Source organism: Arachis stenosperma, chromosome 7, assembly GCF_014773155.1.
Source record: "Arachis stenosperma cultivar V10309 chromosome 7, arast.V10309.gnm1.PFL2, whole genome shotgun sequence".
Classification (NCBI taxonomy): domain Eukaryota; kingdom Viridiplantae; phylum Streptophyta; class Magnoliopsida; order Fabales; family Fabaceae; genus Arachis; species Arachis stenosperma.
This window is the reverse complement of record NC_080383.1, coordinates 25,492,473-25,519,465: the sequence shown is the minus strand read 5'-3', so window position 1 is coordinate 25,519,465 and position 26,993 is coordinate 25,492,473. Positions and strand designations below refer to the sequence as shown.

The 26,993-nt window shown below is 36.0% G+C and overlaps 1 protein-coding gene across 3 annotated transcripts; it reads left to right on the top strand.

Annotated features, from left to right (window-relative positions):
* The first annotated feature begins 14,178 nt into the window (after nucleotides 1-14,178).
* On the top strand, nucleotides 14,179-19,479 carry LOC130941801 (uncharacterized). Of its 3 annotated transcripts, none has more exons than XM_057870393.1 (7): nucleotides 14,179-14,491; nucleotides 15,588-15,859; nucleotides 16,018-16,048; nucleotides 16,179-16,192; nucleotides 16,304-16,354; nucleotides 17,166-17,227; nucleotides 18,953-19,479. In XM_057870393.1, the coding sequence occupies exons 2-7, from the start codon at nucleotides 15,629-15,631 to the stop codon at nucleotides 19,230-19,232; spliced, it is 669 nt and encodes a 222-aa protein (XP_057726376.1). In that variant the 5' UTR covers nucleotides 14,179-14,491; nucleotides 15,588-15,628; the 3' UTR covers nucleotides 19,233-19,479. The 3 variants fall into 3 exon arrangements, with proteins under 3 accessions (XP_057726376.1, XP_057726377.1, XP_057726378.1); XM_057870394.1 differs by having other exon boundaries at nucleotides 15,582-15,859; XM_057870395.1 differs by lacking the exon at nucleotides 14,179-14,491 and adding an exon at nucleotides 14,540-15,478 and having other exon boundaries at nucleotides 15,582-15,859.
* The last annotated feature ends 7,514 nt before the right edge of the window (nucleotides 19,480-26,993 follow it).

The window sequence follows — 26,993 nt, the reverse complement described above, 5'->3', positions numbered from 1 at the left end:
GAATTTTGATGAGTGTTGAAGGGGTTGATAATTTGAGATACTAAATGTTGGATGTGGTATAGTTGAAGGATGATGGAAGTAGTAAGAAGTCATGTTGATGTTAATAAGGTTAATGAAAATTTGGAAAATGTGAATTAGATTGGATTTAGAATTGTTGGATGGTTTAGAAGGTTATGTGAGTGAGAAAATGATTGAGGTAGTGTTTGTATAAATTTTGGACTGTTTTGGTATGGTTGATATGTGATTGAATTGGTATTGGATTGGGGTTTGCTTAAATTTGAGGTTATGTGGTTTTGGGGTAAAAATAGATTTTTGGTGAATTTTGTCTGATCATAACTTTTGCCTCGATTTTCAAAATCTGATGAAACTTATCTAGAATTAAAGATCTTTGAAAAGCCTTTAAATTGATATAAAGTTTGTAAAATTTGGAATTTTGTAGAGGAAGTTATGATCATTCAAAGTTAGTTTTGGAAATTAAATATGAAATTTTGCAAAGTTGCAGAATTTCAGGATTTCTGATATGTGCGCACGCACAACCCTGCGAAAAGTTAGACCTATGCGGGCGCACAGATCTGTGTGCACGCACATGCAAGGGAAGGCTTACTGTTTTGAGCACTGGCACGGCTGGTGCGTGCACACATCAATGAAGGATTACGACCTGTGCGGACGCACAGCCCTGTGCGCATGCACAAGTCGGGAAGGGTCGTCTGTTGGGGGCGCTTGCACAGCTTGTGCGAGTGAACATACTTTATAAATTTTAGTACCTGTGCATACGCACACCCCGGTGCGTACGCACACTTTGAAAATCTTCCTGGGCGTGTGCACGCACACCCCTGTGCGGACACACACGCCCTATTTCACAATTTTAAACTTTGTTTTCAACTATTTTACCTTCCCAACAAGGTTGTAAACTTCTATGACACCATTTTAAAGCTTTCGGGCCTACTTTCGAGTATGGGAATATGGGAAATAAGATAAGGGCTTTGTTGATGTTTATTATGAAAAGTTAGAGAACAGAGGCTTAGGTTTCTGGTGTATTGCGGATGAGTTAGTTGAGAAAGAAGGAAGAGTGGTGCATAGGGTGATTGTTGATAGTGAATTGAGAAATTGGTGAACTGATGAGTTCGGAATGGAATTGCCTATGATGAGTTTGAGAAATATGAATGTGTAAGGATGTTAATGGAATGATGATAATGATTGAAAGAGAGTGTGCCAGGCACTATATCCTTGGAATATTGAGAGTTGATAATTGGAAGTGATTTAAGATGAGAAATGATGATGATTTGAGGTTAATGGAATTATGGATGCGGATAGTGAGCCAGGCACTAAATCCTTGGAATGATAGTGTGCCAGGCACTATATCCTTGGAATGATTTGTGATGAGTTGTATGTGTTGTTGTTTTTCTTCTCTGCCACAAGAGTGTGCTAGGCACTATATCCTTGGATTGAGCATGCAAGTGGGCCAGGCACTATATCCTCGGAACGATAGTGAGCCAGGCACTATATCCTCGGAACAAGAGCGGGCCAGGTGCTATATCCTCGCAAGTGGCAGAAAGGCGACGTCCGAAAGGGTGTGTCGGATTGGCATTCATAGACCAACAAGTGATATCATGAGCTAATAGGATAGACATTCATCATATGCATCTCTTATGTGCTTGCTTGCTTTGACTACTTGGGTTTGCCTAATTGTATAATATGTTTACTTACTTGCTGAACTACTTGCTGTATATGTATATTATCTTTGTTTTACTTGTTTGCATTATTTGTGTTTGTCTGGTGCTGAGGAGGTTAGGTAGGCGGTGGCGATGGAATCGCACGGAGATTAGGTTGGCGAAGGCTGTGGGATACAACGGCGTGATTAGTATTAGTTAAAAATTCCCTAAGTTTAGATAACCCTGGTTTATGGTTTAAGTTCTTTATGTATTATTTTATTTTGTTCTAAGCTTGAATACTCGTATGCGATGTGAAGTTCTAGGATTGCCTTCGGCGTCCCGGGGCCTTACATCTTACATATTGGGCATTGTTACCATACTGAGAACCTCCAATTCTCATACCATATATTGTTGTTGTTTTTTAGTTGCAGGTTGCTAATCCACCTCGGTGAGATTGCAGATATGGTGACAGAGCGGAGTATGGTTCCTCCTTGGTTTAATTCTATTTTGTTTTGCTATAATTACTCTCACATCTCCTTGTATCTTATTCTTATGGCCTTAGAGGCTTATTTGAGAGATAGGCTGTATAAGCTATTTTTAATTCTAAAACTTTGTATTTTTCTATTTGTAACTAGTCGGCTTAAACTCCGCAAGCTGCGGCTAGTTCTCTATGATTATTATATTCTTATACTTATATATGTTATATTCTCTTACACATATACCTTGTACCTTATGCGTTAATTTCGTGTGAACGTCTCACGCTTTTGTAAATAAAGGTTTTGAGCTTACTCCTTCATCAGGCTTCTAGTTTATATTATTTCCTTATATATATAAATACGTATAAGCCTTAGGATTGTCGTAACCTCTTATTAACCTTTGCTTTACCGCTAGAGGTAAGGCTTCGGATAATTGGGGTGTTACACAGAGCATGGACTGATATTGCCCTGGGAACTGTCTTGTCTGCTCCAAAAATCCACTAGCTCCCAAGCTTAGCGATAACTATCATTACCTCATCCTAGTCAAACTTTATCTGCTTCCTCTCACCTTCTATTTTTTCATAAGCGTCTTTTTCACTGGGTCTAGGAAGAAGGTGGAGGATACACTCTATAGTCTCCTCAGTCACTAAAATCTTCTGAGCTCTGAGGTGAACTACGTTGAAGGCTGCGTTGTAGTAGTTGACATAAAATTTTCGGACCCACGATGTGTTCACAATCACAAGATCCCTTTCTATGAACCCCATCCCCATTAATAATACACAATTTTTTATATCATCTCCTTAAATTCATATACATTTCACTTGGTTTAATAGAAATACAAATTTTAGTAATATGTTAAATTCTTTCCAAATTTAATGACGTACTTAAAAAATTTATATAACTTTTTAAGTATTAATACTTTTTGCAATGTACTTTACATAGATAACTATACAGATAAACAAATAAATAATTATAAAAAAAACATAAGTCCATCACAAAGTTAGTTAAATGTTTTAAAGAGTAGTTATAACAACTAAACACTACTACTATCCGCACGTATGTGCGGGAGCTTCTGCTAGTATATAATCTAAGATCAAACAACAACTCAATGATAAGAAGTCAAGAATAATGAATTAAATTGATTGATACTAAGGGTATTCAGATCTAAATCGATAAAAAAATTACAAAATCGCACCGATCCAAACCGAAAACCGAAACAAGTTGCTCAATTTTGGATTTTTTTAGATTTTGGATTAGTTTTATTGAGGTTTGGTTCGATTTGCATTTTCACTCTGTACAACCGAATCGAACTACATATATATAATGGGAATACAGGTAGTTTGGTATTCACCAATGAGTTATAGCTCAAATGGCATAGTCTCTCCACTCAATTAAGAGGTTGCGGGTTCGAATCTCCTATCTTTGGTAAAAAAAAAATAGTTTGGTATCCAATTCTTTTTTTCTCGTGATTCGACAAGGAAAGCAAGTATAATAATATTCTGTAACAAAATTAATCAAATTAATATACATGATTTATTTTATATTTGAGTACTACTGTTTGATTTTATATAGAAAATTATGCATACACCAGTGTATTTCTTAATCAAATAATACATCAAACAATATATGAAGTTATAAAGTTAATATAAAATGTCAAAATTAAAGTTTGGTGTCCAACTTTTTCAAACATCATTCATCCTTAAAAATTTATTTCATAAAATAAATTTAATAATAATAATAATAATAATAATAATAATTTTTTAATATTTCATCCTCATCATACAATATAAAATATAATATAATATAATATTTATATACTTATATTTATTTAACAAACAAGATTATGAATTTAATTATAAATATTTAAAAAAATAAAAAATATATTCATAAGACTAATAATAACAAATAGAATAAGAAGAAAAAAATATATCTCTTATTTTTTAGTGTGTGTATTTTTGAATTTGAGTGAATAGAAAGTAACAACTATGAAATAAAAATAAATTTATTACTCTAACTTATAAAAAAATGGGTACTTTTCAACTCCTGCTTTTATTTATTACGAAAAAAATATTATTCTGAGAGTTACCTGAAACGTTGATTTGGGCCTGAACGTGAGGTCCAGATCCCTTTGGATGGCAGTGTCCGACCTCTTTGGTGCCAAGGTGCCGCTTGTCCGAGTTCCTCATGAGAAGGTGGGGTTGATACCTGCAAGAGACTCCGATGCTTAAGTTAGCAAGGGATTTAAGTAGGTTTTTAGTAGATTAGAACATGAGTTATATCTGGGGTTCAGTGTATTTGTAGTAGAGTAGATAACCATCTTTGGAGTAGTTTTATCTTTTCTGATAGATAAGTATTTTTTTTATCTTGAGAGTTTATTAGGATCCACCTTCTAGATGAGGTAGGCATAGTATGAGAGATTTAAGAATGCAGTTACTTGTTTAGTCAAGTAAAACTGGACCTTTACGCTTTTGTTTGACTTCTTAAAAGAGGTCGGGTTTATGGTGAGGTCCACCTTTATTGGTGGGCCTTTTATCTTTATTGGGTCTGGCTCTTATCTGCTTGGGTCAGGATATGAATAGTTCCCTTACTTGAGTCTGTTCCTTTGTAGAGGTCGGACTCGAGCATTTTACGGCTTTTGTTATGGACGTCGGGCCTATTTTGTTAGAATGTCTGATTTATTTGAATTTTTAAATGTTGAGACCTTAATGCTACATGAACATTTGTGCGGCAGTTGCTCCTTGGGATCCGCACACGTTTTAATGAGGAGTGAAGGAGCTGTTTGGAGCCGTTTTGGCTTCATTGTTTCTTATAAAAGGACTTCATCAGTTAATTTTTTCCCTTTTTACTCTTGTTTTCTGTAAGAACTACTTTGTTTTTCTTTTCATAAAGAGTTTCTCTATGCCTATGTGATTCATCCACTTCTATTTTGCTTCCAATATTTTCTCTATTTTGGATTTCTACAGCATTTTCGTTTTTGGAGAGGAACGTTCGTGATTTTTGCTGTTTAGACGTGTTCACTCTTTTTTCACAATCTTCCTCAAAGTTGGTTTGTCTCTTCCTTTCTCTTGAATTCTCATTTCAATGTAACATAATTATTTTTAATATTCTTTGATTTAATTTTTTTAATTTTTTATTTTTATTTGTGTTCTCATATTTTAGAATTTTGGTAATGATATATATTTTTTAAAATTTAAAAATAAAATCAAGATATATCTCACTTAAATATAAACACAACGGTTAAAAAAGAGCACAAATATATTTATATTTTATTTAATGTATTTAAAAATACATTGCATAAATAAAGATTAATCCTTTTTGTTATAAAATTTTTGTCCAATTAAAAAATTAACCAATGATAAAATTTGGTAACGGTAAAATGTATCATAATTTAAAAAAAAAGTCTAAAAACTATATTAAATTTTACAAATCAATGGATAAACAACTTTCAAATTTTTGAATTAAAGACATTTATCGAATAACTAATTTGAATACCAACTATTAAAAAATGTTACTATATTAGCCCATGACAATAATCATGAAACATCTAGTATCATTTATACTTACTCTATCTTAAAGTGTTTTTCAGTCAACCACAAAAATTTTAGTCAAAAAAGGAACAATAGATGAAAAAAGCGGACAATTCACAAAGAATGTGGAATTTAAAGAAATTTTGTTACCTACACCTCAGATAATTTATGTGCTTAGCAAATACGTTAGCCTTTTTACAAGTATAATCCGTGTATTATATAATTTTATCATTACAATATCAACATTGGAATAGATAATTTTGTTCATTAATTTTAACAACTAATGACTAATATTTTTAACAGATAAATTAATATCAAAAGAGTCCAGCAAGATATGTAAAGAGATAAGAGAAAGGAACTCAAACATCTGATTTATCCAATAGATACGCACCAACTAAGATTTACATAAATTATAAAAATTATATGATACATTATTAAAATATATCAATATTAATTTTTTAAAAAATTATGGTATGCAATGTTTATATTTACTTTGAAAAAAATTCAAAATTTTATTGCTTTAAATGTTGATATTAATTTCATAATTTTAAAAATAAAATTATAAAAATTAAAATTTTAAAACCAATAAAAAGTAAAGAGATGTCTTATTTGGGATATATCATTACTTAATTCTAAAGTAATATATTCTACACATTCTTTTTGAGAGAATAGAGAATTTGCAGAAATTAAAATTGGTGACTGAATAATGAATTTTTCAGTTACAGGTTTTGCTATTTATACATCAGTTCTCTAAGAAGACTAACTGGCTAATCATAAATAGAACGAGCTAAAAAACTAACTAATTCTAACAAACTTAAAGCAGTGCTAACTAACTTGCTAACTAATCTAATCTAATCTAATCAGGCAAGTTATCAAGTCACACCCTCCCTCAAGTCAGGCGCATATATGTTGAGGAGCCTGAACTTGCGATGACATGAATCGAACAGCTTGGGACACAATGCCTTAGTTAGGATATCTGCAGCTTGTTCGGCAGACTTAATGGGCAGTAGCTTGATTACTTGGTCCTTGGTTTTGTCGCGGACAATGTGACAATCCGCTTCTATATGCTTTGTTCTCTCGTGAAATACTGAATTTGCAGCTATGTATAATGCTGCCTGGCTGTCGCAATAGATGGCTATTGGCTTTATTTGTGGGAATTTGAGGTCATTCATGATGAAGTGTATCCACTGGGCTTCACATGTTGCTGCTGCGAGCGCCCTGTACTCAGCTTCTGCTGATGATCTGGCCACCACATTTTGCTTTTTGCTCTTCCATGTTATCAAACTTGTTCCTAGGAAGAAACAGTAGCCCGTCACTGACCTTCTCGAGTCGGGACATGCAGCCCAATCACTATCCGAATATCCAATTACTTCAAGATCTGACTTGGTGGAGAAAAATAGGCCTTGTGCTGGGGAGGATTTCAAGTATCTCAGTACTCTCAAGCCAGCTTCGAAGTGTTTATCAGTGGGGCATTCTAGAAATTGACTCAACTTGCCGACGGCATAGCTGATTTCGGGTCTTGTGTTTGCTAAGTAGAGTAGGCGCCCAATTAGTCTTCGATATTCAGTGTTGGTCTCCAACCTTGTTCCTGTGGATTTTGATAGTTGCCTGGAGTAATCCATTGGAGTTGTGGCACTCTTGGCAGCCAGCATGCCATAGTCTTCAAGTAGTTCAAGGCAATATTTACGTTGGTACATTGCGAATCCCTCCCTGCTTCTGGCAAACTCGATGCCTAAGAAGTATTTAAGCTCACCAATGTCCTTGATCTGGAACAATTTGTGCAAGTGATCCTTGACAGCCTGAATCTCAACCATACAATTTCCTGCCAAGACGAGGTCATCTACATATACAAGTAAAGCAGTGAAGGAGTTACCAGAATCCTTGGTGAAGAGACAGTCATCATGTTTCGATTGATGGTACCCAAGACCGGTCAGGGTGGTGGCAAGTTTGGTGTGCCACTGTCTACTTGCTTGTTTTAAACCATAAAGGGACCGTGTGAGTTTGCAGACCAAAGTAGAATCATCAACTTTAAGGCCTGGTGGTACCTTCATATACACATCTTCAGGGAGATCGCCATGGAGGAAGGCCGTATTGATATCAAGTTGATGAACAATCCAATCTCTTGTGGCTGCAACAGCGAGAAGGATTTTGAGTGTGTTCATTTTAACCACAGGGCTAAACGTGTCGAAGTAGTCATGGCCAGGGACTTGGGTGAAACCTTTTGCAACGAGACGCGCTTTGTACCTCTCAACGCTTCCATCAGCTTTGAGTTTAGTTTTGAATATCCATTTGCAGCCAATCGCGCGTTTCCCTTTCGGCAGAGTAGTAAGGAACCAAGTGTTGTTTTTCTCTAGAGCTTCAAGTTCTGCATCAATGGCCTGCTGCCAGCAAGGATACACAATTGCCTCTTGATAGGTTTTTGGTTCTTCGATAGTGGAAAGTGCTAAGGATAGGTTTCTGTGTGACGATGACAGTGACTCGTAGGATAAGACATCACTTAGTGGATATTTGCATTGAGTTGCAGGAGCTGAGGATGATTGGCAAGTTGGTCCTGTGTTCAATAGGGAGCAGTGAAATTCCTTTAAGTAAGAGGGGGGTCTCCGTTCTCTTGAGGATCGCCTAATAGGCCCAGCAGGCAGTGTAGTGTTCTGATGTGGTGCAACAGTGTGTGATGCAGGTTGAAATTCATGTTGTGATGATGAATGGTTATGTGATAATGTATGTGAAGGGGAACTCGAAGCTGTTCGAGAAGATGCACATGGTGTATTATTGGATGGGAAGTGAGTGAAATTTTGTGAATGAGAGTGAATGCTTGAGTCAAAAGGATCTATGAATTGATGAATATGATTTTCTGATGCTGGTGTAAAATCAGAGGTGTCATGAGTAATTGAATGAAAAGGAAAAATGTGCTCATAGAATTCAACATCTCTAGAAAGGAACATTTCTCTAGTCTTTAGATCATAGAGAAGATAACCTTTGACTCCTTGCTTATGCCCCAAAAAAACACATTTTTTGGCTCTTGAATCAAGCTTTTTTCGATGAGCTGCAGTGGTGGTCGCATAAGCAAGACAGCCAAATACTCGAAAGTAGTTGATATCTGGTAGTTTGTCATATAGAATTTGGTATGGGGACTTATTTTTCAAAACGGTGCTGGGAATCCTGTTGATTATATGAATGGCTTGAGCACTTGCATAATTCCAAAAACACTTTGGAATGTTTGCTTGAAACATGAGTGCTCGAGTCACTTCTAGTATGTGTTGATGTTTTCTCTCAACAATGCCATTTTGTTGAGGAGTTTCAACACAACTAGTTTGGTGGATAATGCCCATGGCCTCATAATATGATTGCATTTGGAACTCTAATCCATTATCAGTTCGTATCTTTTTAATTGTTTTGTTGAACTGAGTTTGGATTAGTGTCACAAAGCTCTTGATCAAGTTTCTGACTTCAGACTTTAATTTCATAAAAAAAAGCCATGTATATCTACTGTTATCATCCACAATTGTAAGGAAGTATTGATGACCAGCAGTGGATAAGTGATTAATGGGTCCCCATATATCTAAATGAACCAAATCAAAAATATTTTCTGCCTTTGACAAACTATGTCCAAATGCCAATCGTTTTTGTTTTGAGAAATGACATGAGTCACATGGTTTATTACAATGTGGGTTTTCTATGCAATCATAATATTTTTGCATTACAACAATTTTATTCTTTGGTAAATGACCTAGTCTACAATGCCAGGTGTTATTATGCAATTGTGTGGTGTCCTTTTTGCTGTGGTTGTGTGTGATGAGTGCTGCTGCTGGTACCTTGTTAGTAGACCGAGTTGGAGTTAAGTTTTCAAAAGCATATAGCCCTCTTCTTTGTTCAGCTTGACCAATCATCTTCCTGGAAGAGCAATCCTGAATCTTGCAGCAAACATCATTAAAAACAAATTCACAGTGAATGGAACTAGTTAGTTTAGAAACTGAAATCAAATTGAACTTAAATTCTGGAATGAAAAGGACATTGTTAAGAAAGAATGACTCTGAGAAAACTATGGTTCCTGCTATTGAGGTGTTTGTACGGGTTCCATCTGGAAGTTTGACAGTGATTGGATCAACATGATAATACGATTGAAAAACATCTAAAGAGAATGACACATGGTGTGTGGCCCCTGAGTCTATCACCCAGGCATTGCTGCTAAACACATTGAGAGACATTACAAAAGCTATACCTTGGTTGGATGGGAGTGATACCACTTGGTTTGTTGTACCTATCATCTTTTGGATTTGTTGTGCATCTGATTGCTGCAGCAGAGACAGTAGTGCGCGTTTTTGCTCTAGGGTAAACTCTAGCTCAGCCTTACTTTCCTCTTCAATGGCACTGCTGTTTGTGTCAGGATTCTCTTCAGCAGCTACATTGTTGATGAAGCTTGTTCCACCTTGTTTGAGATGAGGTGGCATTCCGTGTTTCTTGTAACATACATCAACCAAGTGGCCAGTCTTACCACAATATGAACAATGTTTGGAAGGTGTTCTCCCTCTTCCCCTGCCAGCTCCTCTGCCACGCCCCCTTCCTCTATTTGCTTGAGGAGTGTTGCTTGAAGCGCTCATGAGGGTTCTAACATCAAATACAGGTTCAGTCTGATTTATTTGCCGTTCTTGCTGAAGTAGCATGGAGAAGGCTTGATCAATCTTTGGCATTGGCTTCATCAACATGACTTGTGATTTCACATGAGAGTAAGCTTCATTCAATCCTTTCAGGAATCGTACCACATAGGCATCTTCTCTGTACTTTCTGACAATCTCCAGACCACATGCACAGTTAGTTGCTGCACACGTTACACAAGGAGGTATAGGTCGCAGATTTTCAAGTTCTTCCCAAATTGCCTTCAATTTGGTGAAGTATTTTGTGACAGAGAGTTCACCCTGCTTGATTGTGCTTAGTTCATCATCAAGTTCGGCCATCTTGAATATATCCCCTTGACTATACCGGTGTTTTAGGTCTCGCCACAAATCTGCTGCAATATCGTGCCATATCACACTTTGAGCAATTTCTGGACTTAATGCCAAGGTTATCCAAGAAATGACGATATTATTACATCTATCCCATGCTTCATACAGTGAATCATTCTCATCTGGTTTTGCAATTGAACCATCAACAAATTTTACCTTATTTTTTGACCTCAACGCTCTCCACATTGCTCTTTCCCAACTGTGGTAGTTTGAGGATGTCAAGGCTGTAGCGATCAAAGGAGATCCTGGACTTTCACCAGGATGCAGGTAGTACGGGCTTGATGGATCTGTGAGAGGACTCATGTTGTTCCTTGCTTGCTGAGACTGCATGATGTTGAATTGATTCATCATGCTCGCGAAGGTGTGCATGTCCATGTTTGGAAGCTCGTTTCTCTGATCTGGCGCCATATGTATCAATGAATCTTTTAGCGTTCAAGATTCAGAACTTCTTCTCTAAACTCGTTGATCGGAAAACAATTGTTAGCATCGGGAAGACCAGAAATTTGCTAAGCTCATTGTAATCTCATCAATCTCTGTTGTGTGAGTGAAGAGAAGAGGAAGAATTGGGCAGAAACGAAGAATTTGGGGAAGAATCAGAGGAAATTGAATCAAGAATTGAGGTTCAAGGGTTCGAAACAGGACTTTGAGATCGAAATCGTGAATGAGGGACTGATGCGTCGATTACAGTCAGGAATCGAGAGATCTAGGGTTTTGAAGCAAGAAATTGGACTTGTGGTTTCGAATGAGAATTCGATTTGATGCGTCAATCACCTCTCCCTCGCTGTTCGTTCGAATCTACTCAACCTTCAGATTTCAGCTCCACGCTCACCGCACCATGTTAAAGGTGAGTTCAAGCTGTATCTAAAGGGAATGATTCAAGAATCAGTGGAGTGTGGGGAGAATATTTTTCTACACATTCCTTTTGAGAGAATAGAGAATTTGCAGAAATTAAAATTGGTGACTGAATAATGAATTTTTCAGTTACAGGTTTTGCTATTTATACATCAGTTCTCTAAGAAGACTAACTGGCTAATCATAAATAGAACGAGCTAAAAAACTAACTAATTCTAACAAACTTAAAGCAGTGCTAACTAACTTGCTAACTAATCTAATCTAATCTAATCAGGCAAGTTATCAAGTCACAACTATTGAAATATATTGGTATACATATATGCAATAAATTACAAAAAGAAGGATTCTAATTATTATGAAGTATATGGAAGGATGAGAAATTAATTGCATCAATAAGACCAATAGATAATAAAATAAGAATTACTATATTAATAACAGTAACAATTGCATTGATGATACATATTTTTATTTTAATATTATTAATCAAACGTAAAATTGAATCAGGTTCATCCACTCAAAATTTATTCTATTGGTTGGGGAGGTACAATTAAAGTAGACAAAACTTAGTTATGGAAGATGATAAAAAGAGAAATATTAGATCAAAGGAATAAAAGGTAATGCCAAACTTTTGTTATATAATAAATAATACCGTCTATTAAGCAAAATTAATCTTTTGTAAATAACTAACATGCATTTTGGTTTATATATATTCTTTTTAAATTAGGATAACATTTTTGTCGTTATTTTTTAAACTATATTTTTTTCCGATAATATATACATATCTTTATTGTGTGCTTTTATAATTTAGTATTTTAAAGATTTTTTATATTAATTATAATTTTAACAAAATATCATATAAATAAGACTACGTTAAATTTAAAATAATAAAAAAATACTAATCTGACAAATTTAAAAGGTGAATAACATGCTAACAAAAAAAAAATTAATTTATTAAAAAACAATAGAAAAGTGACTAAACAGGTATGGTAGTGCATGTTGAGCCGCTAGTAATAATAATAATAATAATAATAAAAAACCCTAGCAGGCTAGCACAGTGCATGAGCGTCGGACACCCCCAATATTCCATTTCCCTTAGCACAGCGCCGCAGCTCCATTTGGCCATTTCCCTAATCTAAAGAAACCTTAACCTAATGAAACCCTCTTTTCACTCTTCACTCTCACTCACGGTCACCATATTTGTATCTCACAGCCGCATACCTCACTCACTCAATCACTCTCACTCACTCTGAGTCTTTCACCGTCACATGCCGACGTCATCTATCGCCCCCTTTTCTCAATGATATCCTTTGCAGCCTCCTTTTTTCGGTGACGCCACTGGCGCCTCCTCTTCTCGTGACACCGTTATCGCCTCCTCTTCTCGATATGTTTTTGTTTAATTTTGTTTTATTTGGGAGGAAAACGTTCTGATTTTTATTAAATTTTTCTACTATCAGTAAATTCATTTATAAAAAATAATCAGTTATTAAAAATGATTTTTTTAATTAAAAAAATAATTAAAAAAATTATTTTAAAAAATAAAAATAATTTTTTTAATTTTTTTAATTTTTAATTGTTTTTAATTTTTTAATTTTTTAAAAAAAATCATTTATTAAAATTAATCATATATTAATTTTTTAATTTTTTGTTATTAAAAAATCATTTATTAAAAATTAGTTTTTTTGATTGAATTGTGTTATTTAATTAGTAAATTCGTTTGTCGCTTCCTCTTCTCATGATGCCGCCGTTGCCTCCTCTTCTCGATATGTTTTTGCTTGTTTTTATTTAATTTTGTTTTGTTTTGGAGGCGTTTTGATTTTTGTTAAATTTTGTATTAAATAACATTTTAATTATATCCTCTAGCTCCGACAATCTAACTAAAAAAAATTAAATTTTGTATTAAATAAAGTTTTAAAAATCAAATCGGATCGACGGATTCAATCGGATTAATTAAAAACTGATCGCCAAATCAGTCCGATTATATTTATAAACTGCATGACAAAAAATCAGTCAAATCAGTAATTAAGACTAAATTTTCATTTTGGTCCCTGAGATTTACGCGATTACTCATTTTGGTTCTCGAAATTTAAAATTATCTATACTGGTCCTTCAGATTCAAGTTTGGGCACCAATACGGTCCCTCGACTCTTTTCGGTGATGATTAGGCAAACAGAGTGCTGAGATGACACCTTTTCTATCACGTTGGACGCTGTAACGGCTAGTTAATGTGGCGAGGGTTGTATTTGTATCTAATTTAGTCTCCCCTTATTAAAATTGTCATTATAACTCAGATAAATAATAAGATAATTATGATTTTAGGGACTCAATTGGATACAAATACAACTCTTGCCATGTCAGTTAGCCGTGACAGCGTCCAACATGACAGGAAGGGTGTTATCTCAGCACTCTATTTGTCTAATCATCACCGGAAAGAGTCGAGAGACTATATTGGTGCCCAAATTTAAATCTGGAAGATCAGTATAGATAATTTTAAATTTTGGAGACAAAAATGAATAATCGCGTAAATCTCATGACCAAAATAGGGATTTAATCCAGTAATTAACCAATGAATTGGTGAAATGGACTGTTTTTTTTTTAAGGATTTCCGGTTAAAAAATAAACCCTCTAAAAGAGTGCAATTTTTTCTTTAAGAAAAAAAAAAAGAAAAAGAAAAAGGATTTCCGTAACCGAGTCACAGTCACGTACACTCCTCTCCTCTCCTCTCCTCTCTGGAACTGAACAAAAATTTTGAAATTGAGAGAAGCCACCGCATCCCGCATCCCGCATCCCGCATCCCGCAGCCGCCTCAGCCCGCAGCCGCCTCAGCCCGCATCCCACAGCCCGCAGCCACCGCATCGACGGTTTTGATCACCGCAGCCCCCACAACCCCGCAGCACCGCGTCGTTGTCATCGCCGAGCTCTTTCTCTCTGTGTTCGCCGGTGTCGCCTCCTCTGTCGTTCGTCGCTCGCCTTCTTCCTCGCCGCCGGTAAGCACTGTGACTTGGGTTTGGATAATACTTGGATGTTGATAATACTCTGTTCGCACTTCCCAGCCATCTGCTCGTCGTCTGTTTGCTGGTTTAGGGTTTAGTAATTGATTTTGATAATACTTGTTATTTGTTAGTAATTGATTCGCTGATTAGCTAGATTTTCTGATTTTGTTAATAATTGGATTCTGCTAAATTTGTATGCATTTTGCTATACCTAATTGCTATACTAATTTATTTACTATGATTAATCACTTTCATTGCGACGGAATTGAAGTTAAGAAAATTTAAGTTAGTTATACATCACAGGATGGCTTTCTTTAGGAATTTTCTAAATGATAATGTCTCCTATAGCGTCATTAAAGATAAAGACCAAGAACAGAATGCTGATAGAGTACTTAGATCAGTAGGTAATGAGTGTGTGGATGCAACGTCCGGTGAGAAGGAATTTGATATGAACACGGAGGCACAATACCAGAGTGATGGTGAGCCAAATGGGACAAATTAAAGTTTGTTATAGTAGAACATTATGGTCACTATGTGCATTTTGGTTGTTTTTAGTTATGAACTTTTATGTTTGAAGTTGTTTGTGAACTTGTAATATTAAATTATGGATAATTTATTAGGTGAAATTGTGAAATATTGAATTTTATTAAGCTAGAAATTATTAAATTTATATATTTGAAATTATATATAGTTTTTTTAATAATTTTATTTAATATTTAATTAAACCGGTTAAACCCCGGTCAAACTAGTAAACCAGTGACCTTACAGGTTTATTGACCGGTTCGGTTCTCGCAACCTTGGTATTAAACTTTGTTTTAATTTGTTTTATTTAAATTTTATTTTATATTTTTTGTTTTATTTTGTTTTATTTTTTATTTTGTTTTATTTTGTTTTATTTAAATTTTGTTTTATTTTGAATTTTTGATGATGTTGTTTGTGGCCTCCTCTTCTCGCGACGCCGCTTGCCACCTGCTCTTCTCGGTATGTGTTTGCTTTTTTTGTTTAATTTTGTTTTGTTTTGGAGGGTAACGTTCTGGTTTTTGTTAAACTTTGTGTTAAATAACATTTCAATTACACCCTCCAGCACCAGCAATCAAACCAGAAAAGCACAAAATCACAAAAGAAAAAAGAATGCAGGCTCTGACCCTGAGCAAGAGGCTCTCTACATCCAAGCCTCTCTTCAGAATCTCTCCCAACCTCGTCGCTTCAACCACCTCCTCTTCCACCACCTCTCCGCCACCTTCGTCACCGATCTCCGCCGCAGATGGCGGCTCCTCCTGCCATCCCTTGGCTCTCCTCAGCTTACTCCGCGCTCCCAGGTCTGCTACCCAAAGCCTCCGAACTGGTGTCTCTGGATCTGACGTAAGCATAACCGTTTCCTCGATTCTCTTGTATCACTGTCATTTTCTTGCACGATTTCTTGTGGCAACACTGATAGTTAGCAAATACTGTTAGAATATTTTAGTTTCCGTTGTTTTCTTGTTCTCATTATTTATGTTTTTTCCCTGCTTATGGTGCAGGTTAGAGATACGAATCTCGCTGGAGGCCAAGGTTGTGATTTTTATTTCTTTGTTGTTATTTGTTGTTTCTGATTTAGTTTTTGAGATATTTATTGTCACTGATGACTTCAATTTGCGTTGCTATGGTGGTTGATGTGGACGTGTGGTGTGTGTGCTTTTAGTGCGCGCTTATGAGGTACTACTTATTAGTTATTACTATTTGATTGATAGAGAAGTTGGTTGGGTTGTAGGTTTTAGTTAAAGATTTTTGTCTAATGTGTCATTTGATTTGTGTAAATTTCACTAGGTTCTGAAACTTTATCGCCCCTGTTACGGAACCGGAATAGCAACTTTCAAGGTTTCATTCTGAGATTTCATATTTTTTGCTCTTAGCAGATTTTTTATTTGATATGATTACTGTTGCATGTTATGGTTCCTTCAGCTGTTTTATCTTGATTGGAACTACTTCAACTAATCAATGGATTGATTCATCTTAATGAAGGATTTCATTCTTTTGCTAATGTTTGAATTAGAGTGTTGTGTTGTGCACACATTTGTACATATCTATTCAACTTGATAAAATAAGGAAAATAGAATTAGTAAGGATATTGAAAGTGTGATTTTTGTTAGTTGAAGGAACTATTATTGCTAGAGGCTTTCATGTAATTTTTGATATCTTAAGTTAAGGGGAGGGTCTTTTGGACATTTTGTTTGGGGATAATCTTCTGAAAATTTCTTCACTCAGAGAAATAGCTTGGCTTTTAGAGCCAACTTTGTTTCTACATTCCGGTGTCTACCTTATAATATGCTTGGGTAGTGGAACATTTTCATAAATTATCAATAACTTTTTCCCCCTCTTCTGAGCAAGATGATGAAGGAAGTGGATAGAAAACGACAAGTTTTTATTTTGTGTTATGCCTATTATCTCAAGTTATCAACAATGTTTGAGAGATATATCTGTAAAGCTGTTTGCTCCATGCAGAGTCCGTTTTGCTCTATCATAGACAACAACAGAGTTTCTCCTTTCTTTTTCTATCACTAGATGTAATGGCCTGGCAATAGTGTGCTATGTAGTAACTTTCCTTAAAAACTACTACCATATATGTTAATGCTGCATCTTAGATTGTAAATGCTTCAGTCTTGTTAAACCCTGTGACAATGTCTCCCAGGTTCAGCCTCACGGTGCTGCTGGTTATGCCACTGCTACTACTACGGGCGATAGCATCCAGAGGTTAGTTGGTGTAAATTCAAAGCATTCAATGATAAAATTGATTTCAGTTTCAGTTTTTTCCAGCATCACCATCTTCTGTTGTATTAATATGCTTATTTCTTGGCCTGATTGCTGCGACTAGTGGCTTTTCTGGGACCTTGTTTGTTGGAATTTTCAAAGTTTATATGTAAATATTGTCATAACTGCTATTTTTAATAGAATAAAAAAAAAATAACATTCTTGGATAGTTGAAGGGGAAAATATGCAAGAGGATAAGACATGTTGAGTTAGCATCTATGAAGCATGAACGCAGCCTATTGATTTTTCTTTTTATCTTTTGGAGCAATTTCAGACCACATCTTGTCATGAAAGCCCAAAATAAAAATCTTTTTTATTAAAGGGGCATAGAAATAAAGACTTATTTTATTAAAAGGGCATAAAAATAGAGGATAACAATTTTATTAAAAAAAAAAGAAAAAAAAAATCTTTGATACCAAAGATGTATACAACATGCTCCATTTTTTGGTGAGGGACTTAGAATGGATACCTTGTCCGTGTTGGATTTATTTCTTTGATTTTGGTGTGTCGTCAATTATGTGTCCCTGTCGTGTTAGGTGTCCATGTTTGAGTCCCTTTACCATTAATTTCTTTATCAGAACACCGTGCCTGAACATTCTTCATTTTTGTTTGGATAACTTGCTGTTAATTAATCAAGAAGATGTGTATTCATAAAAGAAACCAATTTAATCATCACAGATCAAAACCCACCCACCTCAATGTTGGCAACAGAAGAATCTTGCTCAACCCTAGAAACTTGCTTTTGCATCTCTCTCTTTCCAATCAAGATTTTTAAACCTTGTCCTAATTTTGGGAGTATTTATGATTTTCATCGTCATCCATGTGACGTGACATTGTTTTGATTTTTGAACTGCTACCATAAAACACTTCTCCATATGCCAATCCTTAAGTATATACTCTCCAACTGAATCTATGAAGCTTCACCTAACATGGTTAATTCGTCTCATGTTTACAAAGGCTCAAAGCTGCAATGATTAATTATTGCACTCATACACTTTGGTGCTTGTGATTTATTGGGTAACGGTAAAATGTTTGGGTGTCTTCGATGACGTAAAATCTCTTCTGGATCATGAAACATTTAACTGGAGGTTAGGTTATACGAGGTTACCAAATAAAAATTAACACAATGTATTCCGTGTCATCAAGTGTCTTGTCCTTCAGTTTTAATCAACTAGGCCACTGCTGAAGCAGTTGTGTTCATTAGTTTTAATTTGTGTAATATTGGCTTCAATATCACGTTGATCGATGTTTCCAACACATTATTTTTTATTCTAACGGCCAAATGATTTGGGGGTTTTAGCCTGGATTTGAGTGGATATCTTTGTGAGAAATCCAATTGTAGAGTAAATAGTGTGTTGGATGAGATGTTCGTTTTAACTTGCCTCCCCCCTTCTTTTCTCAAAACCCCCTTTTCCATTTATTTCTTGATAATAATAACCTTGTCTGGGGTATGCATTTGTAAAACCTCAATCTTGGTGCTTGTCTTAATTGGGTTCAGTCTATTCAAGCCTAAAGGGGTCAGCATACTGGTCTTAGGTCTTGAAAATTTGACAATAGAAGCGTCATTGAAACATTTGTGAAATCCTCTTGAAAATAAAAACTGGCACTTTACAAGTCTGGTTTGATTAATTTCCATTTCTCCCTAACAATTGTTCGGCATGTGTATAGGAAGGAGCGAGACAGTGGATTGAGGAATGTAGGTCCGAAGACAAAGAGAGAGCAGCTGCTAAAAGCCACTGCACTTGTCCCACTTCTTTTGATATTCCCGAACGCCTATTCCATGCTCGCAGCGAATCTCTTTGTATTTTGGCACATAAGTGCTGGTATTGAAGAGATTTTGGCTGATTATGTCCACCATGAGATGACCCGAAATTACGTCGTGATTGCTTTCAAATTGTTCCTGATAATTGCAATGAAGGATGTGTTCCTGAAATTCGTATTTGTATAATCAGATAGCTCACTAAAATTGTACTTGCATTTCTGCATAATAAGAGCCCGATGAGGTGTAAACATGAGAAAACCCTTATTTCCAGTTTTCAGTTGGTTATTAGAGGTGAGGCAACATGATAATTTTCTGATTCATAAAGTTAATGAATGGCTTTTAGTGTGTATTGCTCAAATTTTGGCATCTATGGACTATGGTGCTTATGTTATGGTGGTTACGTATTGTTAAAATTAAAGTAATAGTTTTTTAAGATTTAATGTTATTTTTTAATTTAAAAAATAAAAAAGTATTACTAAAATAAAAAATTATATTTTTAATTTTAAAAATATTTGTATAATTATCATAACCAATTAACCAAAGGCACCATAGATACTATTTACATATAGAGGAGGAATTTGTTAACATCAAGTATGAGTTTTGTTGATTTACAATCTCAATTTTGAATTTTATGAAATTTAGCTATACAGTGAAATGTTGGAATTTAACAATTAGATTGGTAAAATTTATCCCGGATAAAATGTTATTAAACTGTGTAAGTTAACAAAGATTACATTTGGTTTATATATGTATTTATATTATAGAAAACTTTTGGAGTAAAGATTCAGAGTGGTTCATAATTCTTTTGAGAAATTTAATTGATATTATATTGTTATTTAAGGATTTAAAATTTAGTGAATTTTATTAAATTTTTTTTCAAATAAAAAGTTATTTATACCCTATGATATTTATTGGATGAAATATATTATATCATCTTAAGTAATACTCATTCTTAATTTACCATGAGTTTTGATAACTTAACTAACTAATGATGGTATTTCAAAATAAATTATAAAATACATAAAAAATTTGTTGTATATAGATAATCAAATTTGAGATAAATATACCAAAAATATTAAAAATTAAAATTTATTAATTTAGAAATAATTATATATAAATAATTTGAAAGAATTATTTTACAATTTTTGAGAAATTATTTTGAGACTTTTTTAACTCTTTGCGAATTATTTTGTACTTCATCTTAGGGACTAATTTGTCCAAATCACACACGTGGATACTTAACGGTTACGTGTACAAGTTAATATTTTGTTAGCAGTCACTATTAGTACCTAACGCAGAAAGAGTTCTTAATCTTATGAACTGGGTGGAACGATAGTACGACTCTTTTCTACATGAGTTCTTGTGATTCTCGAGAGAGTTATCTTGCTTGAACTACAGCTTGAAAGCACTCCTTTTAGACGGCTAATTATACAAATCGATAGGGATAAGCAACATCTATTCAGCCGGTTTGGGTGGTTAGGGTCTTCGTGGTATAAACTAGTTTTTTGAACTTCACCCTCTAATCTGAGTCAAGTGACCATGAGAGTGGCGGTTGATGAAGGTTAGAGGAGGCTAAATCGCTAAGAGATTAAGGTTTAGACACTCATGGTTTGCCATAGAATGAATCATTCATTGTTAAAATAATTGGTAAGACATTTTAATCCGGAAAAGTAAACATCTCTAAAGTCTTAACCGTTTTCTCACTGTTTTTACATCAATACTCTTATTTGCTTTCTTATTCACTTATTTACTGTTTTATACAATTTCAAATCACCAAACAGTCTTTTTTGTTTGCCTAACTAAGCCAATTATTCAACCATTGTTGCTCAGTCCATCAATCCTCGTGGGATCGACTCTCACTCACTTGAGGTATTACTTGGACGATTCGGTGCATTTGCCAGTTAAGTTGTGGATATTCCAAAAATTTGCACCAGAGCACGAAGTAAGCTGAGGAGAGCCAAGGGATGGCAGGAGGAGTCGCCATCTGTAGCAGAGATCGGTGGTAAAGAGGTGGTGCAAGAGGAGGAGGTGGTTGATGATTGGGCGACGAGGTTGGGAGAGATTCTGAAGAGAGGCTTGGATGTAGAGAGCCTCTTGATTAGGGTCAGTGATAGAGACTGCATTCTTTTTTCTTTTTTTTTTTTTGTGATTTGGTGCTTTTCTGGTTGGATTGCTGGTGCTAGAGGATGTACTAGGGTGGTGTGATCAAATCAATAAATTCTTGTACGAGAAGGTGGGGGAGAAATTGGGGAGATTATTGGCGATGCAGATGTTATCGAGGAGCTTGATGACCTAATAGTGTAATACTCGCAAAGCCATTAAGCCCTAACCCCTAACCCCTAGACACTGAACCTTGGATTCGGGACCCTGGACACTGGATCCTGGATCCGAGACCCTGAACCCTGGACCCTGGACTTTGAACCTTGAAACCTGAACCCTGAACCCTAAACCCTAAACCAAACGGACTCTACATGGAGCAAACATCTTTACCAAGGTTGCGAGAACCGGACCGGTCAATGAACCGGTAAGGCAATTGGTTCACTGGTTCAATGGTTCGATTGGAGTTCAATGGTTCGATTGGGGTTCAACCGGTTTAATTAAATATTAAATAAAATTATTAAAAATTAATATATGTAATGCTTGATCACTATCTAGTTGTTCTATCTTCAAAAATAAAAAATTCTAATTAGTAACAACTACAATTTACAAACACAAATTTACACAAATTAAATACAGTTACAGTCAATGACTAAATATTGATTGTTGAACAGATTTATAGAATTTCTAATCACATCAAGAAGCAAAGAATACATGCAGCACCAAAAGTTCAAAACAAAAAAAATATCAATTGCATTCGGCATCAAAAGTTCAAAAAACAAATTCAGAAGTTAGAATCCAAACAATTAGACAATTAAATCAACAATTAACAATCAACAAAATTAATAAGTACCACAAAAAATTAACAAAATTATTTTAAAAGAATTAATTCAAATCGAAAAGAAAAGTGAATATGAACAAAATCACTAAATGAAGTCAATCAAAATACAATGGTTCTCAACAAGCAACTAGAGAGGGCTAATTCCATAATTTCTAGCCTTGAAGATGCCCATAGAATTATGTTGTAGTTGCTGATTATTTTGTGGCTGTTCCATCTAAATTCAAAATGACAGCAATCTAGAATCCAGAAAAATATATCATTCCATATAACTCATACGACATTCATTCAACATAATTAACAGAGCAGAATTGAATTTAAATTTTAAATCCCAAAATTCAACAGAGCAGTATTCAACAGAGCAGAAATAAACAAAACTCAATAGAGCCAAATCCAACATAGCAGAATTGAATTTATATACCGAAATTCAAAATAAACAAAATTGAAAAACAAAACAAGAATAATTAACAAAATAAAAAAATTAATTGAAAAACAGAACAAGAACCCATGAATAAGAACTCAGAAGAAGGAAAAGATTTGAAAAACAGAACAAGAACCATGAACTCAAATCTATCCAATTCATACAGTTTTATCACCAAATAAATGAAATTAATTGAAAGAAGGAAAAGATTGAGGTACTGACTAGTGAGTACTCACCGCCGGACGGCGACCTTCGACCTGGACGCGACGGTGACCTTCGACCCGCGACGGTGATGCTTTGCTCCGGAGTTTGTTGGAGGTGACGGTGGTGTTTGTACTTTGGAGGAAGAAGGTTGAAGAGAGACTGAGAAAGTTAGGGTTGGAAGGCAGAGTATTACCGGCGGCGAGTAAGGGCGACGATGGAGGAGGCGAGCTCAGCGACGACGATGGAGGAGAGGAGCTCGGCGACGACGAAGAGGGGCTGTGGGACGGCTAAGAGGGGCTGTGGGATGTGGGATGCGGTGGCGATGGCGGTGGGATGCGGTGGCGATGGTGGTGGCTATGCGATGGCGAAGAGGGGCTGCTCCATCGTGGGTGGCTATGCGACGGTGGGTCTGCCCGTGGTGGCTATGGTGTCTCTTGTGAGAGTGTGAGAGTTGAGAGTTGAGATTGAGATTAGGATTAGGGTTCGTGCGTTTAGCACTTTAGCTTCTCTTTTTTTTACCTTCAAAACGACGTCGTTTTGAAGTTTAATATCCAAACCAAAAACCGCTAAAAAATTGGACGGTTCTCCCAGTTCATCGGTTAACCGCCGGTTCGACCGATTTTCTCGCCGATTTTTTGTCAGGCAGTTTCTGACTTTATCCGGACCGGCTAGGTGATTGGTTCCCGGTTTTTCTGGTTGAACTGGCTGGTCTGGTTTGGTTTTCAGAATTCTTTACAGATATATATCTCAAATGTTGTTTAGAACTTGAGATAATAGGCATACACAAAAGAAAAGCTTTCTATTTTTTATCCACTTCTTTCATCATCTTACCTAGAAGAGGGAGAAAAGGTTCTTGACAATTTATGAAAATGTTCCACTACCCAAGCATATTATAAGGTAGATGGTGGACGAAATTGTGATCACTTGTTATTTTGTTTATAAAGGATGTATACTCTTATGGCACTGTTTATTTTCTTCACAACTCCGTTCAACTAACCAGCAAGTGTACTGGGTCGTCCAAGTAATACCTTACGTGAGTAAGGGTCGAATCCACAGAGATTGTTGGTATGAAGCAAGCTATGGTCACCTTGCAAATCTCAGTCAGGCGAATTTAAACATGATATTTTATTGGGTTAAATAATAAATAAAAAGGAATAATAAAAGGGATAGAAATACTTATGTAGATTCATTGGTGCATAGGAATTTCAGTTAAGTATATGAAGGTGCTGTATGGCTCAAGGACGCCTGCCTTCCTACTGCTTCTACTCAATCCTTCTTACTCCTTTCCATGGCAAGCTTTGTATAGGGGTTCACCATCAACTGTGGCTACTTTCATCCTCTCGGGGAAATATCCTATGCGGCTGTCACTCGCACAGCTAACCAGTCTGGAGGCATCACCCATGGCTGATGGCTACATCCCATCCTCGCAGTGAAAGCTAATGCTCACGCACTCTGTCACAGTACGGCCAATCACCGGTTGGTTCCCTCCTCTACTGGAATAGAATCCATTGATTCTTTTGCGTTGTCACTACGCCCAGCAGGTTACAGGTTTGAAGCACGTCACAGTCATTCATTACCGGAATCCTACTCGGACACCACAGACAAGGTAGACTTTCCGGATTCCCAGGATCCTACTCGGAACACCACAGACAAGGTTGGACTTTCCGGATCCTCATAAATGCCGCCATCCATCTAGCTTATACCACGAAGATTCTGTTGGGGAATCTAAGAGATACACATTCAAGCTTGTGTTGCATGTAGAACGAAAGTGGTTGTCAATCACGCGCGTTCATCAGTGAGAATGATGATGAGGGTTATTTACTCATCACATTCATCATGTTCTTGGGTACGAATGAATATCTTGGAATAAGAATAAGATAGAGACCGAATAAAAGAAAATAGAACTTCATTAATACTTGAGGTACAGCAGAGCTCCACACCCTTAATCTATGGTGTGCAGAAACTCCACCGTTGAAAATACATAAGCAAAGGGTTCAGGCATGGCCGAATGGCCAGCCCCCTAAACGTGATCAATGATCTCCTAAGATGAAGAATAAAACAAAACTGAGACCAAAGATGTCTAATACAATAGATAAGTGTCCTATATATACTAGACTAGCTACTAGGGTTTACATGAGTAAGTAATTGATGCATAAATCTACTTCCGGGGCCCACTTGGTGTGTGCTTGGGCTGAGCTTGATCAATCCACGAGCTAAGGCATTTCTTGGCGTTGAACTTTGAGTTATGACGTGTTTTGGGCGTTCAACTCCGGATTATGACGTTTTTCTGGCGTTTAACTCCAGACAGCAGCATGAACTTGGCGTTCAACGCCAAGTTACGTCGTCATTCTTCGAATAAAGTATGGACTATTATATATTGCTGGAAAGCCCTGGATGTCTACTTTCCAACGCCGTTGAGAGCGCGCCAATTGGAGTTCTGTAGCTCCAGAAAATCCATTTCGAGTGCAGGGAGGTCAGAATCCAACAGCATCAGCAGTCCTTTTGTCAGCCTTTTTCAGAGTTTTGCTCAAATCCCTCAATTTCAGTCAGAATTTACCTGAAATCACAGAAAAACACACAAACTCATATTAAAGTCCAGAAATGTGAATTTAACATAAAAACTAATGAAAACATCCCTAAAAGTAGCTTAAACTTACTAAAAACTATATAAAAACAATGCCAAAAAGCGTATAAATTATCCGCTCATCACAACACCAAACTTAAATTATTGCTTGTCCCCAAGCAACTGAAAATCAAATAGGATAAAAAGAAGAGAATATACTATAAAGTCCAAAATATCAATGAATATTAATTTAATTACATGAGCGGGACTTGTAGCTTTTTGCTTCTGAACAGTTTTGGCATCTCACTTTTTCCTTTGAAGTTCAGAGTGATTGGCTTCTCTAGGAACTTAGAATTTCAGATAGTGTTATTGACTTTCCTAGTTAAGCATGTTGATTCTTGAACACAGCTACTTATGAGTCTTGGCTGTGGCCCTAAGCACTTTGTCTTCCAGTATTACCACCGGATACACAAATGCCACAGACACATAACTGGGTGAACCTTTTCAGATTGTGACTTAGCTTTGCTAAAGTCCCCAGTTAGTGGTGTCCAGAGCTCTTAAGCACACTCTTTAGCTTTAGATCACGACTTTAACCATTCAGTCTCAAGCTTTTCACTTGGACCTTCATGACACAAGCACATGGTTAGGGACAGCTTGATTTAGCCGCTTAGGCCTGGATTTAATTTCCTTAGGCCCTCCTATCCATTGATGCTCAAAGCCTTGGATCCTTGCTTTAAAATTTTCGCCCCCTTTTTTTTTTTTTTCACTGCTTTTTCTTGCTTCAAGAATCAATTTCATGATGTTTTTCAGATCATCAATAACATTTCTCTTTGTTCATCATTCTTTCAAGAGCCAACAATTTTAACACTCATAAACAACAAGATCCAAAGACATATGCACTGTTCAAGCATTCATTCAGAAAACAAAAATCATTGTCACCACATCAATATGATTAAACTAAATTCAATAATAATTTCGAAAATTATGTACTTCTTGTTCTTTTGATTTAAAACATTTTTTTTTTAAGAGAGGTGAAGGACTAATGGAATTTATTCATAGCTTTAAGGCATGGTTACATACCAATGATCATGAAATAAAGACACAAAACATAGATAAACACAATATTAAAAACCGAAAATAGAAAGAAATAAAGAACAAGGAATGAATCCACCTGAGTGAAGGTGGCGCCTTCTTGAAGGTCCAATGGTGCTCTTTGAGCTCTTTTATGTCTCTTCCTTGCTTCTGTTGAATGATCCATAATAATTTTAGTGTTTCCACCCTTAGTTGCTTCCAATGTTTGTGTGGAGGATAACTTATCCCCTGAGGTATCTCAGGGATCTCTTGATTTGCAGCCACATGTTCTACCACTGAGCTATGACGGCTTATATTTTTAGTCTTTCCATCTCCCATGTCTCAGAGGTGGAAGCTTTTGTCTTCCCTTTGAGGTTTCTCTAGCTTTAGGTGCCATTAATGGTAATGGAAAAGCAAAAAAGCTATGCTTTTACCACACCAAACTTAAAATATTGCTCGCCCTCGAGCAAGAAAGAAAAGAAAAGAAGAAGAAGAAGAAAAATGGAGGTGAGTGAGGGGAGAAGGATTCGGCTATATGGGTGGGATTGGGTGGGAAAGAATTTTGAATTTTGAAGGTGAGTGGGGTTTATGGGAAAGGGTGAGTGGTGAATGAAAAACAGAAGGGATGACCAAGAATGGGGAGAGAGAGAGGACGAGGTAGGTGGGGATCCTGTGAGGTTCACAGATCCTGAGGTGAAACAAATACCATTCCTTCACCATATAGGCATGTAACATGCCTTCATGCATCATTCT

Coding starts and splice junctions, on each gene's coding strand:
- LOC130941801 (XM_057870393.1), top strand. CDS start 15,629: ATGCAGGCTCTGACCCTGAGCAAGAGGCTCTCTACATCCAAGCCTCTC. Junction 15,860..16,017: donor CTGGTGTCTCTGGATCTGAC/GTAAGCATAACC, acceptor CTTATGGTGCAG/GTTAGAGATACGAATCTCGC. Junction 17,228..18,952: donor ACGGGCGATAGCATCCAGAG/GTTAGTTGGTGT, acceptor GCATGTGTATAG/GAAGGAGCGAGACAGTGGAT.